Source organism: Vanessa cardui, chromosome 15, assembly GCF_905220365.1.
Source record: "Vanessa cardui chromosome 15, ilVanCard2.1, whole genome shotgun sequence".
Lineage (NCBI taxonomy): Eukaryota > Metazoa > Arthropoda > Insecta > Lepidoptera > Nymphalidae > Vanessa > Vanessa cardui.
The window spans coordinates 1,671,633-1,698,368 of NC_061137.1; the positions used below are offsets into that span (position 1 = coordinate 1,671,633).

Genomic DNA, 26,736 nt, shown 5'->3' on the forward strand with positions numbered 1-26,736 from the left:
GAAAGTCTATTCTTCCGAGAAGAAAAGGAATTAAAACTTAGTAGTTACTCTTTTCCAAAATTTAAAATGCAGTCATGTTAGTTTAACTTAAATTATTTATTATGTAGGAATGAGTGCCACAAAGTTATAAAATGTTGACGTCATCAATTCATGACATTTGTCGTAAACACTTCATGTTGATTAAAAATTGTTCCAAAATGCTATGTTCAGGATATTTCAAATTTGTCACATTTCCATAAGATTAAACTTAATAAGATTAAATTAAAGAACGACTTAATGTAACAATGATCTGAGGAAAGGGAGTGTAAATTGAAAAGAAAATCATTTGAAGTTATAAATACGATGAAGACGATACAAGAAAAAATTTATACGTAACTTTTAGACCTCCAAGATAAAAATATAAAGCATTATAATCGGGTTCAGACGTGTTGCAAAGTCTGGAAATCCCTGTTTTAGTTAAATTTAATCTTGTATTGTAAAGTCGTGTCGTGGTCGTCACGTGTACTATGAATAAGATAAGAAAAACCTCGGAAGTAGACCAATATACCGTTGTCCGTAGAACCCATCAGTTGCATCGGAATTCTTGTGTTTGACGCGTGTGTGCTTAGCACTGACCGAACGGGTTTAGTAACGGTAAGTGAGACGAAGTTTTTTTTTTTAATAGAATGGGTGTTTTACTATACACAGATATTCAAAATTAGGTTTTTTAATTGGACGATATATATTTTGTTTTGTGATATTTTATTGATAGGAGTTTGTTATCCCTTTAAATGTTAGGCCAAAAATGTGTATCTATTTTTAAATAATCTGCTTATGCTTCGAATGAAATTAAATTAATTAAAAATGTTAATTTTAATAGGAAATATACTGTAAAATTTATTCAACTGTAAATATGAGTTCAAATTTAATTTATAAAATAATTCGTTAAAGCTTGTTCACTGAAGTGTCTCGTAATCTTGACATTGTATAAAACTAGAGAGGACGTAGAGTTAGAAACAATTTAGAGATGATATAAAATAATAATAATAACAAGTAATGGATAAAATTAAAAAATAACATTTCATAAGAATATATTTTATAATAGGTACTTTTTTCATTAATATAAATTAAATGTATACCATAGATAGAACGTATCTAAAACTGAAGATTTTGGTCTAATAAAATATTAGGAAAACTATAACTATAACTGCAAACAAAAAAATCATAAGTGGTCTACCAAATTAAAAGACTTTTTAATGAAAATATAATAAACCTGTTTTTTAATAATTTCTAGCGATAATTAATAAATTAAGAAGTATAGTATATTCAAATAAATATTTGATTCATTCTAGTTGGCTGAATTAAACGTAAATAATAATATGCATTCGTAATATAAAGTATATATCAAGAAGAACCCACAAGATTAATATGTTATTACTAAAAAAACTAGCTCAATTTGTTCACAATTCCGTAGTTCTTTTAAATCACTGAAACAAATAAACGCAGAACCAATGATATGACTAATTAACATTGACCGTCACCTTTATATTTAAATGCATCTGATTTCTTCTTTCATAATATAAAGGTCATAACGCATCGTATTACTTATGAATTTTTCAAGCCATTTTAACTTTTATATCGTACTATTAAAGTTCATAACAGTGCGCTCGATTTTATTATGTTTAATGACAAAAGTAGGTGAAAGTGTCAGTTGTATTAATTTGCTAGCTCTATGGCTAGTGTTGTGTTTCCCGAGACTTTGACATTTGGGTTACTTTCGCCGAGACGCTTAGGGCTAGGATACTTCGAGCTGGTTTCATTAAGTAAAAATTTGTTTTTTCTTTTTAAATAAATAATTTTATTAAATAATTTTAACTTAATTTCGTCATTATGTCCTATAGGATTGAAGACACGATGACGTAGTCTTAATCTTGTAATATTTTAATCTGTGCATTTTTTTTAACATTTCAATAAAATATCGTTTACAAAGAGATTATTATACAACAAATATTTAATTATTGTTTATAGTATTTAATTATTTATTCTTATTTTTTTAATTGATAGTTATGTATTAATAATTAAGTACAATATTGCTATATTCAAAACAATCTTATAATTAATAATTTATTACTATTAACGATTTAGTACGTTAGTTAAGTTTCTTATAAGCTGAAACATATAAGAATATTCGTTATTTTTTAATCAACCATTATTAACGTTTCGGCAAATTTCCCCTATTTATTATATCATTATTAATAAATCAGGACACTCAACTAGGTTATAGAAACAAAGGCAGCATTTAAGGTGATGTTCCACATTCCGTACAATTCGTCAAGCAACGGGACCGTCAGTCACGACCAAAAGAAACAATTGATACATAATTGTCTTACGACTTTCAACCATTTTGACATTTTCAATGAGTGGGCTATTTCTTTTGATGTTTTGTTTTGAATCATTGGAGAGGTGCAATGTCGTGACTGACTATCAACGCTCGCCTTTTCCTACAATCATCTCTTGATTTGAGAGGGTAAATTTATCTGAGAAATTTTGGGTATAAATGCACTGGGATACTAAAAGTTTCAATTTTAGCAAACGGTCTTATTCATTTCATTTCATTGTTTTGAGAACTATTATCAATATTATACATTCGGAAACATAATTTCCCTTTGCAAGCATATTGTCCATGACAAGTACACTGTTACATACTCATACTTTTAATCACGGAAATTTAAATGTCTCTTATTACTTAAATTTTTGCACAAGTGCTTTAATTTGATTGTAAAATTATATTAATTTTATTATATGAAAGGTCTTAAGCTATTACCTAGTTATTTTAGGGTTTAGTTCTGTAGACTGTTCCAATGAAAGTGGGAAAATAACATAAACAAACCTAAAATTTACGTACTTCATGCGATTTTCTCTCAGCTATATTGTGCAAATCTATAGTGAATATCATAGATTAATCAAGCCCTCGATCAATGATATCGTAACAATTTGTTATCAAAATAATGCTGTTTATTTGGCTTTTTTCCTGCTATACAACCTCCGTGATCGAGTAGCTTGTACACCGGTTTTCATAAGTACGACGCTCCGATTCGATGTAGAAAAACTTCATTGGTTTTCTATCTTGTCTTGGGTTTTATTTTTTTTTTATTTTATTTATTTATTCGGGTTTAACAAACAGCGTCACAATAGGTCTAAATACTAAGCTTAGATTTAAAAATACATAATTGTGAAACCAACACCGTTAACCACAGATTACTACTAAAGTTATTGAGAGATAGACGATACAATTTTTATATATTTTTCTTAATTTGTATGTATAAATAATTTATTTATTTAACTGAGGAACAAAAAATAAAGAGAAATAACAAATTTTAAAGTAGACAGAATAAATTAAAGTATAGTAAATAAATAGAAGAATAACAATTTTGGTAGCTCAAAAAAAAAAACAAAAAATAAATAAACAGAAAATAAAATAAAAAAGAAAAATAAAGTGGATTAATTACTTATTAGTTAAAAGTTGTTTCTAACTAGGAACTTACATAAGTTTATTTGACTTCTGTTATAACAGTGCATTAAAATCTTGCAACTTATCCAGAATAGATTTTTTATAACAACCAGGGGTGTTCATAAAGATATCTACATCATTGAAATATTTATTGTATATTTCGATCAGGCGATACATGGGCGAGCGTTTACCAGTATTAGTACGAGTTTTTTGTAAAGAAAAATTTTTGGGTTTGGGTGTTAGTGATACCGTCGTTGCTTTTGATTTGCCATAACCCAAATGCTTTAGCTACTTACATTGTGATCAGAGTAATGTATGTTATGTTGCATGTTAAATTTACATTTTTCTTGTCTCACTGGACTTAATAAATATGTTTGGGATTTCTACGGAATCTTATAATTCAAAATCATCACTTAATATAACTATACCTTCTTCTTTTTGGGTTTAGTTGATTCAAACCTTTTCCCATAACTATTAACTGTTCATTTATTGACTTTAAACCTGTTTGCTTTTTACAGTTAAAACTTTTAAAGCTTTTCTTATAAGCTTTTTTATCGGTGAGACAATCTATAATCTCATATAAGCATGTTGACAATTAAAGGGAAACAAATAAGTGAAGATTTTTCTTCTCCTGTGTTAAGTGATCCTGTTCATATAAAAAGTATTCGTATAGTTTTATTAAAAAGGTTATATATCAATTTCCTATTTAATTTAAAAGTATTTTTTTTGTAATGAAAGTCTCACTATCCCAATTTTGGGCAAATACACTCTTATTTAGATGGTTCTATATCTATAGGTTTCTATATGATTTAGTTAGATTTATCTGGAATGATACTCGTATCTTTACTTTTACTTCATGTTGTTTTGTTCAGGTCAATGTTGATTTGGAATTGGTACTCTTCGTTTTGTTGGTTGTCACATCTAAGCCTAACAAGGTTTTCAAAAAATAATAACAACATAAACATAGTATTACTTAAAGAGATACCTCGGAGGCAAACACCTAAAAATATTTATAGCCACTAATATTTTTCTACATTATATAAACACGTGCCCTCTCGAAACAACTAAAACATCTGAAACAAAAAATAAATGTAAAAAAATACAATCCACTAACAGCCTAAACTCCAGAAACCATAGTGCATATTATATCACCACAGAATACGTCCAAGCAACTCGAGTCCTCTATTATTACCCTGTTTGTACAGGAATTATTATAATTATAATTCCACTATTACTAAAATAATGATATAATTTCGCAGATTAAATAAAGCGGAACATATCATCAGACGTGTTATGGTTTGAATAATAGTGTGACATAAACGGGAAAGTGTTTCCGCGAACTATGTGTTACTTACTTACTCGCCTGTGACTAAGGTTTTATAAAAACAAGTGCAATATGTCTTGCGAAATTGAATTCTATTTTCAAAATCATAAAATCAAAGAAAATTTTGATAGTGGAGATGTGAGTTAGACCGTATTTCGCTCATTAAATATTTTATCAGACACTTAGTATTGTTGCGTTCTGGCAAAAGGGACTCCAAAACTCGATTGCACATTCGCAATGTAAGGAATAAAACGTAATATTCCCAATATTTGTATATACGGTTTATAGCCGGTATTGACCACATACCAGGAAGTCCAAAAGTGCGACCATTTACCGCTATCATATAAAAGCAGTAAATTACGTTTTTATGTCCGAAATTTTATCTAAGGGAGGACAAGATAGTCTAAGTTCCGATTGGAATCAAAAAAAGTTCGTCCACATTATAAGTGATAAGATTAAAAAGGACATATTTTTCTTCATTCAATAAATTATGGAAAAACTGTACTCTATTTGTTTCTTAGTCTCCAAATTTAATCCGAATCTGGGTCCAAAAATTTAGAACAAAAATGTTATTGTAATCTGAAATAGCAATTAAATTGAGTATGTTTTATTTTATGTTTGTTTTATTTGATGATTTTATTTCGGTGTTGTGAATAAATGTCAGTTATTATACAAAATAAGATATTTCGCGTTTTACTTGGAGAAAAGATTATAGTGCAGTCATTGATGAGGTGGTAGAATACCTTGCCCTATTTTTATGTAAGCTATCCATTGGTATGAAGAAAGATGTGGTGACCATTTATGTGGTAACATCCATAATGACATGTCACTTGTTTTCCAGACCAAAACGTATTAGCCAATGCTAATACATGTATCCGTTAAGAATGGGTCTCGTCATTTTTCAAAACTATACATGTTACGAGTATGTACATAATAATTACACGTTAGTTGTTTCCAATAATACATGTTATGAAATTATTTCTTAAAACTCTATCTGTGTGTGTATTTCAACACACGCGGTCGTTTTATGATTCAGATTTAAAGGAAGACTGAAAGAAATGGCTTCTTTTGTTTTATATTTTAAATCGAAAAGAGCATTGCATTGCATTTTTTGACTATTTTTCTCGGTTGAACCGAACCGGTAGTGGCTTTACAATATAATATTATAAATATCATAATAATACTATCTGTCTGTCTGTCATTGAAAAAAATTTGAAGAAACTTGGTCTGAAGTCAAATTGAACTACCCAGAGAAGGTATAGTCTTTTACAACCAACGACGAACTCCTAAAACGCAAGCAAACTTGCGGATGACAGTTAGTTAAATATGTTAATTAAACCAGTTAAATATAATTCGTTAAAATGACGATTAGTATGAATAACAGATATTTGTTCTAGTAAAAGAATACTTGAATTTTCTATTTGTTTTTATGTTAAAGTAATAAGACTTTGAAAATAGAATTACATTTTAATAGAAAACAAATGACAAACGGTTTTTTACCAATAGTTCATTCGTTTCATTTTTTTAAATTATAGCTATTAAATATACCATATATTTAATCATGTGTTACAAATTAAATCCTACGATTGGCTTTCATGTTGAGTAATAAAAATTTTGATGAGTAAAGAACACAGTTATTGACTGGAGCTATGAACAGGTAAAAAAACACTTTTAATAACCAGGATCAGTTTAAAGATTACAGTAGGCAAGAAGTATAATATATTAACTGGTTAAACTAAATTGTAAGTTTTAAAGATGATTTTCAAGGCATCCAAATATTTTCAATTGAATGATTTTCAAAACACGGTGCATTTTCTTTACGTACACTTGACACTGTGAATGTAATCCTAGCGTTGCGTTCTGCTGTTGGAAAACCAGTGGATCGAGTAGAAACGAGAACGCATTCCAATACGTGCGTCTCCAGTTATATGATTAACATAATAGTCACGGTTAGATTGTTCTATCGCAAGATGCGGGAGAACGCGGGCGGACTAGCGTTTGTTAAGTATTTAGCACCTCCATATGACCATATTCCTCGATAGTCTATCATATTACATGTATTGGTTTCTTGGTTCGATCAATCGAATGATTACATATAAACAAAAAATATGTTCAATATAATAAGTAACAAGTTTACTGACTAGGATAAAAATGTTTTAGTTCTGTGCCAAAATAGGTACTCTACAGGGATAAATTTTAGGTCCTTTTATATTTTTAATATACATAAATGATCTTTTGCTACTTCTGTTTTTAAATTCAATTACAAATTTTAAAATACACCCTGGGTGTTTTACTGACAGTGACCTCACAGTTTACAACAATATAATGACGTATATGTTTAATAATATTGTTCATAATGATAGAAGCATTAACAAATTTGTATTGAAATAAGAGTAACATTTGACGCTTTACTTCTCAAATATTTTTAGAACTAATTAATCAATTCAGAAAGCATGTTTATAAGCATGTTATGTATATTAAACATATTTATATGTTTATAAATATGTTAAAAGCATGTATATGATAAAATGATAACAATGATCCACCGCCAAAAAAAAATGTTATACTTTAAACATCGCCCATTAATTGGACCTCATTTTGTGTACACCTTCCATGTTGTTAAATAGATAAATGTTACGGTCAAGTACGGTTTAAAATTGATTCAAGCCGTTACATGAACAGTTTGTATTGTTCTGTTATCAATGAGTTCAAAGTATTAGTAATTGCCTAATGTATCGTTCTGGGCAAGACCCTCTGTCAAAATGGTTGGAAGTTTATAGTATCCCACTTCACTGATAAAGGTTAGTGGGTATATATGTTGTAGATTCCATAACACAGGAAAGTTATTCTATATGTCATTCAATCATAACAATTTAAAATAAATAATGTGCAACTGTGGTTTTTGGCAGCCCTGTCTTGAGCACAAAAATCACCTGGGTGCAAGCAGTGTTCTTGTCGATCGTCCAAGACTTCGAAAAGACTATCGGCGATTTCGGTGAAGCGTTTCAGATCAGAGCAGATCTTTCCTTAAGACATAAATGTTTTATTGGGTACTGCTGTCTCTATTCTAATATGTATCAATTTAAATCTTGTATTCTGTTGAAGATAACAAAATGAACACTTCAATTTAAGCCTTAAACGAGGGTAATATTTATCTCTGTGCAGTTATTTCGCCCATAAAAGTAAAAGTAGGTGATATCATACATAAATGAAATCGGTTTTACGTTTTGTAGTAGCAGATTATTGCGATCGCTTAATTTCGACCCAATTTAACGAATAATATACAAAAATCGAATGAAAAGGCATGCATGTAAGGTTAATTTTTTTATCTGAATTGGAGTTAGAACGTAAAGTGTGGTTTTGCTGTAATAGACTAAAAGAACAATCAGACTATACCTTACTAGATAGAGGGGGGGGGGGGTAAGTCTTTAGAAGCTTTCTGGGCATCTGATGGTAACTACTGCCTATAGTCATTGACAGTGTATCAAATATTAATCATGCTATTTACAGTCAATATGTATTCAACTATAGTTACAATGTCATTTACGTTATGTAGTAATACTGCAATACATATTATTGTTATCTGTTGATTGATTGATTGAATAATTGAAATCTTAGCGTTCTCTCAACTGGTTACAGAAAATAAATTATAAATAAAATAGTGTTATAAACATATTTAAAATGACACTTTTATTTATTATTAAATTAAAAATATACTGGTTTAATCCTTCTGGGTCATTTTGTAAGCCACTGGGTTTCGGTTATAGGGGTCAATAATACAAACATTCCAGTCGCCGAGAGGGGTCGTTGGCCTTTAGAAATGGAAATGATCAAAGCTCGACAAAGACGTGACTCGAGATTCCGAGAATTTTTATTATAGCGTTTAGCGAAAGTTGATACTAAGTTTTTTTTTGTTTTTTTTTAATGTTACTATTTATAGGCTTATTTTGAATTGAGAGCTCTTTAATGCATGGAATAAAATTATTCTTTTTTTGAAATTTGACTAATATTTATATTATCACCTCCAAAGCATACAGTTTGTGTTGGAATGAAAACGATAATTAAGCTCAATATTATGATTGAAGGATGTACCGTAGACCTATTTAGGTCATAAATTTTATTAGATTTTGTCTTTCAGTGGAATCCATTTAGTTTGATGAACATCGTCAATAATGGAAAGGAGTAGCAATTTTGTAAAAAGACAATTTTGTATCTAGTAGCAAATACTTTTTAAACAATGAGTGCTTATATGACTTAAAACTAGGTTACCGATTGGTGGAAATTCATTCTCAATCGTCATTTGTTTTTACTAAAAAATTGTAATATATTGATTCGTAATATAGAAAAAAATTAGGCTCAATGATGTCATCATTGAGCTCCTCCTCTCAAGCTCCTCTGAGGCTCATTATCATAAGAAAATGTCACGAAGAAATATTATAATATGTTATTGATTTTTATGTGTGTAACAAAAGTATGGTAGTGTGCGTGATGCCTTTGTTGATTTACTCTTTTTCTAATAATGAAAAAAATATATCTCCATGTAAACTTTAACGATGTCAAATTTCATACCCCATACAAAGTATTTTTTTATATATTATATTATATATACCAAGTCAAATCAAGTCCAAGTTCATGACTCAAGTCACTTAGGTAAATAACATTAAATGCAAATGAAAGTCACACCGCAAAAGTGAAGTTGTCTTGAATGTTAAATGCATTCGTTCTATTGTGAGTAATGGGTTTTTGATTTTTTTATTTGGAATTTAATATTTTGTCTTCCACAGACGTGTGGTCATTAGGGTTTTTCCTTAATGCCTTACCAAGAATTTACTTTTCTCCAGTGGAAGGCAAAAACCGTTATACCGTTAGTACATTCAAAAGTAAGTCTTTTGAATGTACTATCGAAATTAGATTCAAAAGAAAATCAAGGTATCGTGTATATGTATTAACTATTTATGATTAATATATTTTCCATATCTCTTTTGCATATTAAATTAATTTAAATAATTGTATTAACTAACATGACTGTATTTTTTTTTTAAATGTTGAAAAAGAGTAACTACTGAGTTTCTAGCCGGTTCTTCTCGGTAGAATCTACTTTCCGAACCGGTGGTAGCTTCACTTAATTGTTATATGATGATTCAAAAGGGCTTGTAAAAGCCCACTTGAATAAAGTATTGATTTTGATTTTTGAAAATAAGATAACGATTGCAAACCTATTTGACCATTAAATATATTGGCATACTTGCTGTGCCCGCGACCTTGTACGCGTTTGAATTAAAAAAATAATGTAGCCTAAGTTATCTGCCAGTGAAAGTCCCGTCAAAATCGGTCCAGCCGTTCCAGAGATTAGCCGGAATAAACAGGCAGACAGACAGACGAAAATTTTAAAAAATGTTATTTTGGTATATGTACCGTGTTTACATACAAATGTATTGAGTAAAAAAGGGTTTTAACTTTACAAACAAACACTCCAATTTTATTATATGTATTGATTATTATTAATATTATTCTAAATGACGTTAAATAAAAGTTCGACGACCTCCGTGATCGAGTAGTGTGTACACCGGTTTTCATGGGTACGTCACTCCGAGGTCCCGGGTTCGACTTCCGGCCGAGTCGATGTAGAAAAATTGGTTTTCTATGTTATCTTGGGTCTGGGTGTTTGTGGTACCGTCGTTACTTCTGATTTTCCATAGCACAAGTGCTTTAGCTACTTACACTGGGATCAGAGTAATGTATGTGATGTTGTCCAATATTTATTTTTTATTTAAATAAAGGCTTTTTTAACATAATTCAATACATCAATATCAGAATAACAGTCAAGGAAAGTCTTAAATTCAATTTAAGTATTTATGTTATAAAACCGAAGGTCAACGTAACGGTTCTCACATACACGTCTCGGATAACTTAACGGACCGATTTCCCATATGACGGTTTATTTCTTGTTTTGTATATTTTAATACCGTTAACATAATATCTACTTAATTTATTTATATCGTCGTTTTATAGGCTATTAATTATATTTTGTTTATAAGTCCAATTAGCTAGGAGCTCTGCTGGCCTAATAGTTACTTGAATTGCGGGTTCAGACTGCTATAAGTAGCGATATGTTTGTTATTTGCGGATTCAGACTGCTATAAATAGCGATATTTTTTTTTGCTAGTGCTCGGTGAAGGTAAACATCGTAAGCCACCCAAATCAGTAGCAGTGGCTGTTTGATAATAGAAGAACGTTACTGTACTTAATAATTAATTATGTTAAATGCACATCTGATCTTTCATATTGCAGAGGTATTATGTGAGAAATAATTCGATACTCACCGTGAAATATTTTTTTTATATATTTTGGCGGACGAGCATGGTACCTGATGGTAAGTGTTCACTATCACCCATAGACTATGACGCTGTAAGAAATATTAATTATTCCTTACATCGTCAATGTGCCACGAACCTTGGGAACTAAGATGTTACGTCCCTTGTGCCTGTAGTTACACTGGCTCATTCACCCTTCAAACCGGAACACAACAATACTGAGTACCGATATTTGGCGGTAGATTAACTGATGAGTGGGTGGTACCTATCTAGACGGGCTTGCACAAAGTCCTACCACCAAGTATGTCAGGTGATATGTGACTTTGATTATAATATTTATACGTTGTCAAAATGGTGTATCACGATGAGATGGTTGTCATCACATCACAGTCACATTTCATAAGTGATATACGAAGTGTAATCTTACAGAATTGCACTGCTGCTACTGATATAGGAGGAGTTTCTAACTTCAACGATCAAGCTGTTCGTATTTCAACAAGAAACACCGAGTACAGAAAGTTTTACTAGTAGTAGAGCACAAGAAGTAGTTTATACACTTAAGATATCTAGAATACCAATTGTGAAGTATTCTAGTGATATGTAGGTACAGTCGGGGTAAGAAAAGGTTCGTCACCTTAAGATCTATTTTCGTGTGCTCAGAATGAGCGATAATCTGCTTTACCGACTGAGAATTATTTGATGTTTAGATTCAAAAGGTACTAAGAGTTTACGACTTTGAAAACTGACGACGGTTTTCTTACACTGACTGCACTATCTATTATATTTTTCTTTGATACTAGCCGTGCTTGCGACCTTGTGCGCGTTTGAATATAACAAAAAAAATATCGTAGCCTAAGTTACTCCTTGTTATGTCAGTTATCTGCCATTGAAAGTCCCGTCAAAATCGACCGACAGAGAAACAAAAATTGTAAAAAATGTTATTTTGTTATATGCATTGAGTAAAAAGGGCTATTTTAATATTACAAACAGATACTGAGATATTTTTTTATATCTATACATGATTCTAATTTGTGTTTCTTTCTTTTCAGGTATAAGGCGAGTCGTTCGCAATGGCGCGTCTAAAAAGTGTTTGTGTTAAGTGGACTCTAGTTTTAGTGTTAACTGTTTTTAGTCAATATGTTTATTCACGGCCTCAGCTCGAATCGACTACATTAGACGTAGTGCAAAATATCACAACGGAAAAAACCGAGGATCTTACGAGGTATAATCAAAGACAAAATAATGACAGCTTTCATTTGTTTCAGTTACCATTAGATAATAATAATACTTTAGCTAATAAGGGTAGGGTTATGCATGACAATTATAATAAAAATATTAGCATTTTCAATTCTAAATTAAATATCAATTTTAATGTAGATAGGAGACAAAGTCGTGTTTTACGAAAAATAATAAAACAAAGACCAAGTTTTGATACTCAAATACAAAACAGTGAAATACATGATTCTGATTCTAATAAAGAGACCGTACATTCACAAGTGAATGATAATTACTTAGTAAGTAGAAATGTAAACAAACCAGTTATCAAAAAAATTGTCACGAAATGGACTGACAACTCTAAATATGATGATTTAAATATTTCTAATGAAGACGTTGATTCTGATGAAAGAGACGATTCCAATTTTGTAAATATTTTTAATTCAAACATACAATTTAGTAGTACAGAAAATACTTACAATTCTGAAGAAAGTACCAAACATTCAAATAACATGCAATCTGACAATAAACGTTTCACACACACATATAACAAACCTAGGCCACCATATTCAGAAGAAACACAAGTTTATTCTGACAATTTTCACGTGATAGATAATCCATACGTATCCCGACCAAACTATATCTTCACAACACCTACACCAACACCGATTATAACAAATGTAGGTTATCCCAAGCCATGGCATAGTGTTAATTCTAATAGAAAGCCAACCACTATCAAACCAGTTAAGACGTACAAACCAAAAAGGCCAGATACACATCATATTTACAATCAGAATTTTTCACCAAATTATAACAACGATTTCGACGTTACCACTTTCCCTCCCATAAAAGGTTATACAGATAGAATCGTTATACGACCCGAAGAATATAGTGCCTCATCTGACGATTGCCCTACAATATTTGTAACCCTAAATAACACATTTCAAGGTCAAGCTAAAGAAGCATGTCCAGATCTTAATATAGCAGTTAACACAAATGTTGTTAATAAGAATGTTGTGATAGAATCTGAGGAAGACACAGACACAACATTAACTGACGTATTTGGTTTACCGTTCGATAATTCTGCCAGTGATGAGAGTATTAATGATTATGAAGAATCTCAAGAAAATGATCCACAAGTAGACAGTGGGTCAAATGAAGGGTTAGAGTTATCCAGTTATAATGCTGCAAATAGTGTTTCACCGGGAGAATCATCTGAAACATCTAATATTGCTTCCCCAAGTACAGCACTATCATCTTATACAAAGCCCAGTCGTCCAAACGATAATGATGATGATATGTTTAGTTTTTCGTCTGTTATAGATTTTTTTAGACCTGCATTAAGTGCGTTCAGTTGGCTAGCTGCTATCAATCCTCTCAGTTTTAGTGCATTATCTTTCTTTTTAACTCCATTGATATTAATATTCGCTGGCACGTCAGGTCTTGCTGCTTTGTTTACACCTTGGGCGTTATCAGGAAGGGAGGCCACAGATGTATATTTAAATAGACCTCAGTGGGAATGGGATGATCATTATAAGACGTGGTATTTAAATTCGTTTCCTAATAGTAGAACATTAGAATCAGAAATTCCAAGAAGTACATCTTGGTTTAACAAAATAAAAGAATTATTTAATGCAGTTACAAAATTTAATAAAGATATAGTGAAAACAAATCTAGTAGATAATAATCGTAAAAATAAGAGAAAGAAAAGAGAAACTTGGACTATTCGTGTTAAATAGAACTTCTTAAGAAAATATACTCATAAAAATTAATTTAAATTTGTGTCACCTTATTCATTTCATTTGCAAGTAAAGTTTTAAATGTAAATAATTTTATTAAAAAAAATTAAATAAGTTTTATTGCATTTGAATAATTAAATCTACCGTTAGACGGCGACTTACTTTGAAACGGATTATAATTTAGCTCAGTTTTTATTTTATTCTTATTTATTAATTAATCAAAAACTGTTACAATTGAATAGAATTATTATCTCGACAAACTGTTAATTTATTTTTTTTTAGTTAGCGCATACTTTTTTTTATTTAAGGCATTAATCATATCAATATTTATTTATACCTATTACAACTTATTTATATTATTAATTAATTAAGCAAAGATGGCCCAGTGGTTAGAACGCGTGTATGTTAACCGATTATTGCGGCTTCAAACCCAGGCAAGCGCCACTGAATATTCATGTTCTTAATTTGTGCTTATAATTCCTTTCATGCTCGGCGGTGACGGAAAACACTGTGAGGAAACCTGCATGTGTCTAATTCCAAAGAAATTTTTCCACATGTATATTCTGATAACCCGTATTGCAACAGCGTGGTGGAATATGTTCCAAACCTTCTCCTCAAATGGAGACGAGGCCTTAGCCTAGCAATGGAAAATTCACAGGCTGTTGTTGTTTTTGTTGTTGTGAAGCATGGAATAATGGCATGTAAACTCAAAAAAAATTACAATTTTCCAAAAAAATGTCAATCGATAGCCGATCCTATTCGTTATCGTAGATCGTATCTATAGGACTCAAAAACTTACGAAGTACATATTAGTACAGCAAGTCTTTCTGGCTTAGGAATAACTGGCTGTCGTACTATATTTGAAGCATAAGTATCTCATATACAAATATATCTGTAGAATAGATATATAAATAATTCAATATGAGTATTGGTAGCATATTTTATTTTTATTTAAATATGACTTCTGTCAGTTTTAATTTAATGTTACCATGTCACTTACGCTATTTTATTATTATGTATTTAATTGTACTCTTATTTATTATTATTATCTATTTATTTGTAAATAATCATATTTATTACAGTGTCTATGAGCCGTTGTGACCAATTATCAGGTGTCTTTGGTAGTCTAACTAGTTATAGTCAACAATTTAAATATAATATTGCCTGTATGATAGCATTGCTAATATTATTAAAACAATTTCTAACTTTTGTATGTTATAGAAAACCTTATACATATATAGCATATTAGCTGTCAACCTCCGGTTTTGATCGGTATAATTTAATTATTAATTATATAATATATATAATATAATTAATTGTAAAGTACGGGCCACTCGGTGCGGCATCGCAAGGTAGCAATTTTTTATTTATTTTTTTTCGCTCACACTAATATGATATAAACACATTTTCCTACAAATTTCCATACGTCAATAATTTAAATATATATATTTAGATGATTTTTATATAAAACTAAGTAACTAACCTTAAATAAGATATTCAACATGTATCAACAATAAACTTCCCGGTTTCATTGCAACTAAATAATTTAGAGATGTCATGGTGAGATGAGGTGATTAATACCAAATCATAGCAAATCAAATCAAATCAATATAAATTAGTATGATACTATAACTGCAGCTCTAGCACAGATATGTTGTTGAAAAATCAACAAAAAAATCGGCTATTCATGCAACCTTGTTGTAGTATACAAACTCGTTGTAGTGCAAATGAACCCTCATAAATAAAAACAAATATAACTTGGTTATGATTAAAGGAATAAAATATTGGTATGTTTAAATATCAACTTTTAGTTTATAAAACTAAATATGCTCTTTGTATGACATGACTTTTACGACTCTATATAATGTACTCGTATATGGAATTTCCGTAACATTAAAGACTTTCTTATATCAAATTAGTAAGATATTATATTTATATATACTTTAGAATTTAAAATATATATTCGTTAGCTGTTGTTTATTTCTAGTATATTAGTTTGTTACACTAAGATTCCAAGTACCTCTTGTGATATTTGAAATAAAAAAGATAATTGTGAATAGATTATACTTTACAATAAAATTAATATATCAATATTCGTTTTATTATTTCCCTCAACTACATATTTGTGTTTTGTTTTTATTTATTTATTTTCCTATCACTGTGTATACTTTCTCTAATTGCTTTTATTTTCTATTTACAGAAATTCTACTGAAGTTATTTCGGAATCAAATAAGCGGAAGCCTGATAATGAACCATCGACTTCAAACACTTCAAGAGATGTTAAAAATAAAGTTCCAATCATTGGAGACTCCATAAAGAAAGTTGCAACACAGCTACTCGATAAACCGAATAAAACAATCGAGGTCCCAGTTTTGATAGATACTAGAATACCACCAAAAGTAAAGACTCAGTTCGTCCAAAAATTGAAAGTCAAAACTAGAAATGAAGATACCGACGCCATTCCTGAAAACTCCCATACAGGCATTGCTGTCCCAGTTACAATGGAAGAATTGGAACTGGAAAATAAGGACGTACCCAATGAATCTTCTACCACAAATGAAGGTATATCCACTTGGATATTGTTAAGCAACCCTGTTAACAAAGATAATAATTCTGTATCGACAGAGCCAACACAAGCAGAAACACAAGAGATTCAAAAGAAACCGAAACCTACATCATCCAAAAACAAAAACAAGAGGCCACAAAATAAAACTCCAGTGGCTAAACGACCAATCATTGGGAGCACAAATAAAGCTGATTTAGTAGCTGGCGGTTCCGCAATTAGTGAAAATGTTTACAATAAACTTAAGGATACAGTACTATCAAACGTACAAAAGAACAAGAATACGTCTCCCCGTACAACTACAACTACAAGCACCACTCCTACACCACCGACTGAAGCTTTAACCACTAAGGCAACCGTTTCAATAATACCTGTTGTTAAAGTAACTTCGAAGCCAGCTAAAAAATCTAACAAAAATAAACTAAAAACAAGTACTACCTCTACAACTACTACTACTACATCCGCACCAATTGTTAGTGAATCAGCAATATTGCCGATGGAAGCTAAGGAACAAGAAATTGAATTAGAGATTAACACACCAGCCACAACAACTAAAAAACCAAAACGAACATCAACTAGGAAGAAAACCAAAACAAAGAAGCGTAAAACATCAAAACCTAAACCCGAGACCTCGACTGCGGTATCTGCAGATGTTAAAACATCCAACAAAACTAAAACAAACAAAACCTCAAAGAAACCAGCTAGTAGTGTTAGTAGTGTAGGTCCATTTACTTCACAAATTTATAATTATTTTTCGAGAGAAGTAATGCCCTCAGTCGGAGTTAGTGTTCTAGGTCTAGGATTAGTAGGACTCGCTAGCTACCTATTTTTCCCCTTCGGTACTCCCGTTAGAAGAACTATTGAAGTTGATAAGAAGGACGATATTTATAGACACAATGCTGAAGAATACGCAAGTGAAGGTAATGGACAACCTGAAGAAGAAATGCTTGGTACCGTTCTCGCTGGTATGCCTATTCATTCGAAACAAAAACTTAATCCATATGCCGGACAAATGGCTTATATAAATAGGTATCCCGCTAAAAAAGATCAAGATTTAAGATATCGTCATGTAGCCAATAATAATTATGAAACAAAACACAATAATCATTATCCGCAACAAAAGACAGGTATAGCCCACGGTGCCGTTTATCCAGAATCCTTCAATTATAATCGTTATCAGTACGAAACCCGACATAATGTGAATGCTTATACCACAGAAAAAAAATACGATAAAGCCCAGACGTACAGCCCTTCATATCCAGCGGTTGAGCCTATTTACGCTGCCCCTGAAGTTGAATCCACTGGTATATCATCATTTGGAAACGATGCGTCAAGTTCTGTTGTTTACGGAGTGAAACCATCAGGAGATTCAGACTTTAAGCCAGTTTATCCTTACGAAACTCAATTTTATAGTGAGACAACGAGTAATCCTAACATTATGACATACCCCCCTACATCAATGTACTTAGGTTCCAACAATGATGAAGAAGAAACAAATAATAGCAAATATTCTGAAGAAAAAAGTGCCGACGAAGAATCAACAGATAATAAATTTGTCGTTGGAAATGTACCAAAAGAGCTGACAGAAACAGCAACACCTATTGTAGTACCGGAGCACGGTCCCAGAAAGTTAAATAGGAAACGAAGAAATACTCGTCGTAAGCGAGGCATTGTAGGATCAATTGAAGACATCTTAAAGGCTGCAAAGGAAAATAAAGAAAATGAAATATTTATAAGCAATGAAATTGATGACGGTCTCGAGGCTCCGATGAGACGACCTTCTTTATTTGAAATAATGCAATCGACAAATGAGGAAACGACTCCAGAAAACAAAGAAGTATTTACAGTATACGCGGTATCAGTTGACCCTGCTAAAGAATTTCCACAAACCGAAGAACCTAGCACATTAAAAAATCAAGTAATTGAAAGCGTGTCCACTTTACCCGTTGACGATAAAAATATTAAAACAACTGAAACCGAATTTTCGAATGAACTTGACGTAACAACAGATGCATTTAAAATATTTGAAGTATTTCCCACAAGCAAGTCCCAAGTCAGTGAAAAAAGCAGTCCTTTAATAAATGATAATAATAATCCGAAAACAGATTCCACAACACAATTCAAAAATATGAATACAGAAACAACAACTGAAATCCGATCAGAGACTACGTCGACAATGCCTCCTTCACCTCCACCTGTGTCGGTAACCAGTAAACGACCAAGGCCTTCGTACGATCCAGAAGTGATAACATATCCGCCCTTGCCGAATTCTGGAGGAAATGGATTTTTCGATTTCCTTAAAAGAATCGTCGAATTCAAATACAGACTAGGATTAAGCATTTTACAAAGTACTTCCGAATCTCTAAATAGATATTTACGAAGCTTAGACGGTAAAAGTCTTTGAAAAACAGCTTGAAGAATATATATTACTTTAACGTACAGAATTATAATTACAAAACAGTATGGACTACAAAAAGTAATTATTTTTAGCTCTCTGTAATATTATTCTAGCATCTCATTAAAAAGGTGTAATTTCAATACCGTTAAAACATGTCATTGGAAATATTAAGATCATAACTAACAAATTTAAATTTAGGTTCAATGTATTATTATCGTAAAATATTGTATGAATGCATTTTATAATATTATTTATAGTTAGTATATTTTCAGAACGTTATCCTCGACTCAGATACATATTGAGGGAAGCCTGCTGAATTTATATTGTGATATCGAATTTAATTTTTAAGGTTATACTGTTAAATTTAAAAGCACTGACTTTTTAATTGTTTTTTTTTGTTTAATACAATAAACGAAAGCATTATTAAAAAGTCTAAAGGAAGACTGGGTCGTGTAAGACTACAATTTTGTATTCTCAACTTCATAAAAACATTTGTAGCCGTTTTTATTAAAATAGTTTGATATTTTTCTATTATAAATTTATTTTGTGTAAATATTAAAAATATACATAACAAATATTTTGTTTAATTTATAAATGGTTTTTATTTTACACTTTCTTATATTTTATTAAAATTTAAATGCAGAAAGCATTTATAATAGCACTAACAATAATTTATAATTATTTTTTTAATTATTATTAGAGCCATCTAGTGACGAAGTGTATATTTAATTTAGTTACTTAAGTTGAACTTAATAATTTTACATTTTGCCAATAGATGGCGCTTTAAATAAAAATCTAACATTTTTCTATACCTTACAACAATTAAAATTTATAAGGAGGCATTTACATTATGATTTGAATCCAATATTTATTTAAGTCCTTAATATTATAAAATTGTTTTAGAGAAGAAATATATAATGAAATCCTTTACTAAAATCAATGTATAAAAAATAGGTAAAAAAAATATGTATTACTCTAGTATTATATGATAATACTCACAAATAAATACATATTTTTGCAAATGATACTTAATTATAGATGACATTGATGTTTTTTGTTTATGTAATTATGATTGTATTGTAACTACAGGCACTAGGGACATAACATCTTAGTTCCCAAGGTTGGTGGCACATTGACGATGTAAAGAATAGTTAATATTTTTTACAGCGTCATTGTGTATGGGTGATGGTGACCACTTACGATCAGTACCCTTAGTACGAGTTTGACAGTTAACTTCATGTAATTTACTTTCGGTTTTCTTTTCATACAAATCCTATCAGCGCCCCAAGCGTAAACGCAGAGGAACTAAAATCGGCAGTACGAGTTTTTATTACTAACGTTATCGACTTCGAAGTCGAAATAACGCGCGGTTTTTGACATTTTGGTAGTACGAGTAACACTTTTGACAGATTTACGCATGTAAATTGACGTTTTCGTTACTTTCTTATCGAGTTTGAACTCACTGAATTTATTTCGGTGAGCGTCAGTGAAACCTATTTTTGAAAATTAATTACTAAACATGTGAGGCAATATAATGCTTGAAAACTAGCTACAACTGTTACGGTAGTCTTTTAGAACATTAAAAAGCAACGAAACTGAATTCTGCGGTGAAATTTATCTTTAATTTGCCGTATTTTAAACTAACATATTTTCTTGAGAATTGCCTTAGAAAATGTTAATATTTTTTTGCGTTAACATGTGAAGAAGAAATGACTACTAAATATTAACTTATTTTCAATATATTTACAAATATGATACAAACGCAAGGTGAGTCTAAATATAACATATATTTTTAAATGGCATGCTAATGTATTATTTAATTACATCGAAAATAAATGATAATAATGTAAAAGAATATAATTCAATTATCATAATATCATAAAATCGCTTAAACAAAATAGTAAAACAAGTTATAATTGAAATATGTATATTGTTTAAATGAGTATTTTCCAAAACATCAAAAATACTTAACTTATTTTTGTTATTATTCCTAACAATATTGGTAGCAGTTGAGAATGCTTTGAAGGTATGATGGGGATCATGCAAAGTATAGTTAACTGTCATTCTTTAGTGTAATCATTATTAATAAAAATATATATATTTTTCAGGCTATGAGTGAATCAATCCTTTATTTGGAGCAGCTATACTATTATTAATGATGATTTGGTGCAGACAATATCCAAGAAACAAGTGACCATGCATTGAACAGTCTACATCTACATCTCTATATAATTTCCTTTTCATTTAATTTAAACAATAAATATACTGAAAAGTGGATTTGTCTCTTTATTGAATATCTATTATTTTCTACGATATTGTAAAATGAAATTGAATTGATAATGATTTAAAAAATATGTATTATTATATTAGAAACATCTATAGGTGGTACATTATTATACTATTATGTATGTATATATTAAATAATATATACATTATTATTATACTCAATAAATGCTTATAACTATTGTTTTGAATTCTCATAAATAATCAACGTCAAAAAAACTCATTGCTTAAAACATAGAATGCTATTTATCCTTTTTCAATAGTAGTATAAAACAGACAATTAAAACTCTTTATTGTTTAATGTAAATCAGAAACTTTGTGTATGTAGTGCATATAATTATATTTTAGGAAAAATAAAACACAAATTAAGAGAAAGTAATTGTTAGGTATTTGTTTTCAATATATTAAACTTTATTTTTACAATGATTCTTGGAGTTAAGAGTGATAGAAGTAATGTCACACTAGAAAATCAATAACTATTGTTTTATTTCTCTCAAATAATCGACTTCAAAAACACTCATTGCTTAATAAAATAGAATGTTGTTATTTATACTTTCTCAATTATGGGGTATATTAAAACAGTTAATTAAAACTATGAACTCTTTATTGCTAAATGTAAATAGAAAGCTTTATATATGTAGTATATATAATTATATTTTAGGAAAAATAAAAACACAAATTATGATAGTAATTATAAGGTATTTGTTTTCTATATATTAAACTTTATTTTCACAATTATTCTTGGAGTTAAGCGTGATAGATGTAGCATCACACTGGAAAATTAATAACTATTGTTTTGATTTCACTCATAAATAATCAAATTCAAAAACACTCATTGCTGAATAAAATAGAATGTTGTTACTTATACTTTTTCAATTATGGGGTAGATTAAAACAGTCAATTAAAACTATGAACTCTTTGTTGTTTAATGTAAATAAAAACCTTTATATATGTTATATACATAATTATATTTTAGGAAAAATAAAAAACAAATTATGGTAGTAACTATTAGGTATTTGTTTTCTATATATTAAACTTTATTTTCACAATGATTCTTGGAGTTAAGAGTGATAGATGTAGCATCACACTGGAATATGCAGCACAGATGTATTTGTATTATCTAGGCTTGTATTTCTTCTTTGGAACTGTAATCACAAACAACATTTTTTAATAATACATTCACAAACATATAAGATAGTCATGATCATGGAATTATTTAAATCTAAGTGAACCCTAATTGAAATATAAATAATAAGGTCCATAATACATAATGGCAATTAGACATGCATATTAGTGTAGTATTTTGAAATAGTTTGTATTTCATTAGGATAATATCAAAATAACAAAATAATTTAAGCATAACTTTGAATTGAGATGAAAGTCACTTCATTTAAAATTAAACTTTGTAAACAGGAAATAAAAACAATAATTTAAATATAGAATAAAAGTGTTCGCAAACTAATTTTAGTTATTAATAGATGCTCTAAATATGTATAAGTATATCAACGTAAAATTGTAAGGAGAATTCAATTAACAATATTTGTAGGTTAGTTATAGTTTAACACAAATTCCTCTATATTAATAACAATATTCACTGTTTATTAGTTTTTAAACGTTTAGAATCTTTATTATAAACTTACGGTCCTTAAAATTATTACGTATCGTTTTATTTACTTAATGTAATAATAAATTTATGTTTACGTACCTCTTGATGAATTTTATAATATAATTAATCTTTCAAACAATTTTTCAGTGTAATTTCTTCTCTTTTCACTGCTATTATAACACTTAAAAATTAAAGCATTCACCGTTTTATTTCTTATTATAATGTAAACATTGTAAAATACGATAATATAACCTTTAAATTTTTAAAGAAATTAAACAATACTTTGCGAGAAATGTCAAATACAATAAAAATGACAAAATATTTTCTTTCACTCTTTTTAGCGCGTGTAAGTGAGACGGAAATATGAATTGTGTGGTAGTCTTTTTCGAGTAGCTCGATGGCTATCATGGTTTTAACGCAAACGAGTAATGTCAAACTTATACTATCGAATTCAAATACTTCGTAAACGTTTTCGAATAGACGATACGTTATTAACGCAAGAAGTATTGAAACTCGTACTAGGGGTACTGGTGGCCCATATGCTCGTCCGCCCACCTATACCATTAAAAAAATATCTTCACAATTAAGTAAGTATAAGAGTTAGCAGTTTCTGTATTTTTCATTATTGGTATTCATCACACCGATATATTATACTATGTGCTAAATGTATGAGACAAATAAAATATACCTATCATTTTTAAATCAATTCTTCTAAAAACACTCTCATAATACTTTTAATCATGAACATGGTATTTATTTAGTCTTTCGTGAGATGAGAATTGGGACTAAAAGTTTCTATACGAACTTAATTTTATTGGCAAACCGGTATATATGAAAAAATATTATTTCATTAATGGACCAAAATTTAAAAAGCCTTTTATTAAAACATTTAATCCTGTCCCCGTTAAGTACTAACTACTGTTCCAACCATAAGCTTTCAACGTGATTGTGTTTTATGGTTCTATAAGAGAATTCCTACTCGTGACATTTTTACTAGCGACGTGCCCTCAGGAGACGTCCTTACCATTATAGGAAGGGTTTTATGTACAGAATGTTTACTAAACGATTTTCTTGTGAAATAGAGAAGGGATGTCACTGACGGAATTAAGAAGCGACTGCGCAGTGAGCAGAATAACTGGATCGAAAATAAGGTACAGGATCTTATTTGGCAAATCGGTATAAAGGACAGTCAGTAAAGCCGGTGAAGGTCAAGTAATTAGGATCATTATGATTTTTGATATGTGGTTTGGTACAGGTAAATTAATAACAAATTAAAATTTTGACACTCCAATTAATCACTAACTTACAACAATCATAATGATTAACTACTTGATCTTCTTTATTGACTGGCCTATTGTATTTCATTTGTCGTTGGATTGTTGACCTAAGCATTGAACGCTATAAAATAATAACTATTTTTTCTTATCTCGCCTATATAAAATAAGACTCACCTCCGCTGAGCTCACCAGAATACCCCCTAAAATATTATATGTATATGTCAATGTGAGATTACAAAATTCGTTAGGTTACAATCTGTCTCATCATATTGTAATCTTACGGTGACATATATAATACTAGCTAGACAAATCGGATTTACATGAGTACATTTAGAGTCTATATAAGTTTAGATTGAAGAAACAGACATAAAAAGAAATCACCCAGGTTTTTCCAGCTAGTATTGTTCTTAGTTTTTCACTAATTTAATAAACTATATTAAAGTCAATAAAAAAATCTTCCTATTTTCAACCGACTTTAAAAAGGAGGAGGTTATCAATTCGTCTGTATTTTTTTTTATGTTTGTTACCTCATCACTTTTAACTGTGTGGACCGATTTTGATAATTTTTTTTTTGTTTGAAAACTAGTGCTTCCCGTGTGATCCCATTTTAACTTAGTCCAGTTCTGATCATGGTATCCATATGAAAACGACATAAGGCTTAAATTTGCATTATATAATCGTAAATCGACTTTTAAGTAGTCTAATATTTTTCATTTCATTTTACTTAGGAGGACTCTAAAAAATATGTTGAATACGCAATTATTTTTATTACTTTTTAGTGCATATTTATTTGTTTTAAAATAGTGTTTTGTTTGAAGTCGGTTTTTCTTTTTGTTAAAATTTTTATTAATAAATAATCGATCTGTTTATTAAAGAAAACCGCATTCAAATCCGTTGTGTAGTTTCTGTCTCTTATAAAGATGGCGGGGAGCTATTGTGTTTTATATTATTCAGATGTATAAGTATGCACATATTTTATACAAGGTTAAGGATAATAAAGCACTTATTTCTAAGTAAAGTAGTTAAGAAAACCGCAAGTGATTAGGAAGACGGAAACAAAGGCAGTTACAGGATTAATGGTAATTGCGGACCTCCTTGTAAAGTATGATATCCTGGTACGAGGATAGGGTAATGCATTTTTATGCTTTTTCCTATGGTAATGCATTTTTCAGTTAACTATAAATAAACGATATTTATAAATTACTAGCGACCCGACTCAGCTTCGCACGGATGCAATGCTGATACTAATTGGTGGTAGGTCTTTGTGCAAGCTCACCTGGGTAGGTACCACCCACTCATCAGATATTATACCGGTAAACAACAGTACGCAGTATTATTGTGTTCCGGTTTGAAGGGTGAGTGAGCCAGTGTAACTACAGGCACAAGGGACGTAGCATCTTAGTTCCCAAGGTTGGTGGCGCATTGACGATGTAAGGAATAGTTAATATTTCTTACAGCAGCTATAGGTTATGGTGACCACTTACTATCAGGTGGCCCACATGATCGTCCGCCAACCTATTCCATAAAATAAAATACAATATTTGTTTATTTACATCACATTAGAAACTTCTAAAATTAGTATTTCTTTTCTATATTATCCATTTATTATATACAAAACCTTTTTCTCGAATCCCTTTATATATTAAAAAAAAAAGAGGCATCAAAATTTGTTGCTTAATTTTAAATATCTTAGCATACATAGGGACAGCGGTAGGTGACTTTGTTTTATACTATGTAACGATTTATTTAATTAATCTTGAAGTTAATTGTCATATAATGTATATGATTCTATGAATCTCTATATATTTTTTTTTATGTAAGAATGCATTACCGTTAATGGCGCGCCCCTCCACGTTAAATAATTTTGTTAGCGCTCATTTGTGTGGGTGTGTGACTTTCGTGCATACATTAAGCCTTAGTGTGTGTGAGCCTAACAACAACAATGACAAAAAAATATAAAATTTAGGCAATATATGTTAAGTTTATTTTATTAAATACAATTAAAATTGCCAAACACGTGACTTTACCCACGTGGAATTCCTAACACACAGCAGAAAAAAACCTTTGCCCCACCATATTGCACTCATACATACATTGATTGATTTCCCATACAAACTTTCACCCCTCATGACCCTTCCTCGCACTCAAAATACTTCCAAAGCAAATTTCATCTACATCTGTTCAGCGGTTTTAGCGTGAAGACTCAGAAGAGTAGAAAGATTTGACGTGGAGGCCTATTAATGTATAAATAGATAATCGACACACATCATTATTATCGTAACGAATGAGATACAATGAGAGTTCTCACAAAAAATCTCGACTGATGCTTAATGCACACAACAACCGAAAGGGAATATTGAAACTGATTTATTAAAATAAAAAAAAAAGAATAAAAAGGTATATAATCGGTAGGTGATAAGAATGAAATTGCTTTGTGGAGGTAGAATAACAAGCAAATATAGTTCTGATACTTTTTTTTCTTTAATAATTATATTTTTGGTAGATCAAGATGACAAGCTTGATAATT

General features: G+C 30.2%; 1 protein-coding gene across 1 annotated transcript; it reads left to right on the forward strand.

Moving 5' to 3' along the window:
* The first annotated feature begins 554 nt into the window (after positions 1-554).
* LOC124535786 (flocculation protein FLO11-like) lies at positions 555-19,082 on the forward strand. The gene is made up of 3 exons (XM_047112120.1): positions 555-633; positions 12,178-12,350; positions 16,283-19,082. The coding sequence occupies exons 2-3, from the start codon at positions 12,199-12,201 to the stop codon at positions 19,047-19,049; spliced, it is 2,919 nt and encodes a 972-aa protein (XP_046968076.1). The 5' UTR covers positions 555-633; positions 12,178-12,198; the 3' UTR covers positions 19,050-19,082.
* Positions 19,083-26,736: the final 7,654 nt, after the last annotated feature.

Bases quoted from the DNA above. Each gene is read 5' to 3' on its own strand.
- LOC124535786 (XM_047112120.1), top strand. From the start codon at position 12,199: ATGGCGCGTCTAAAAAGTGTTTGTGTTAAGTGGACTCTAGTTTTAGTG. The intron at 12,351-16,282 runs GTATAATCAAAG...TTCTATTTACAG, and splicing joins AAAACCGAGGATCTTACGAG to AAATTCTACTGAAGTTATTT.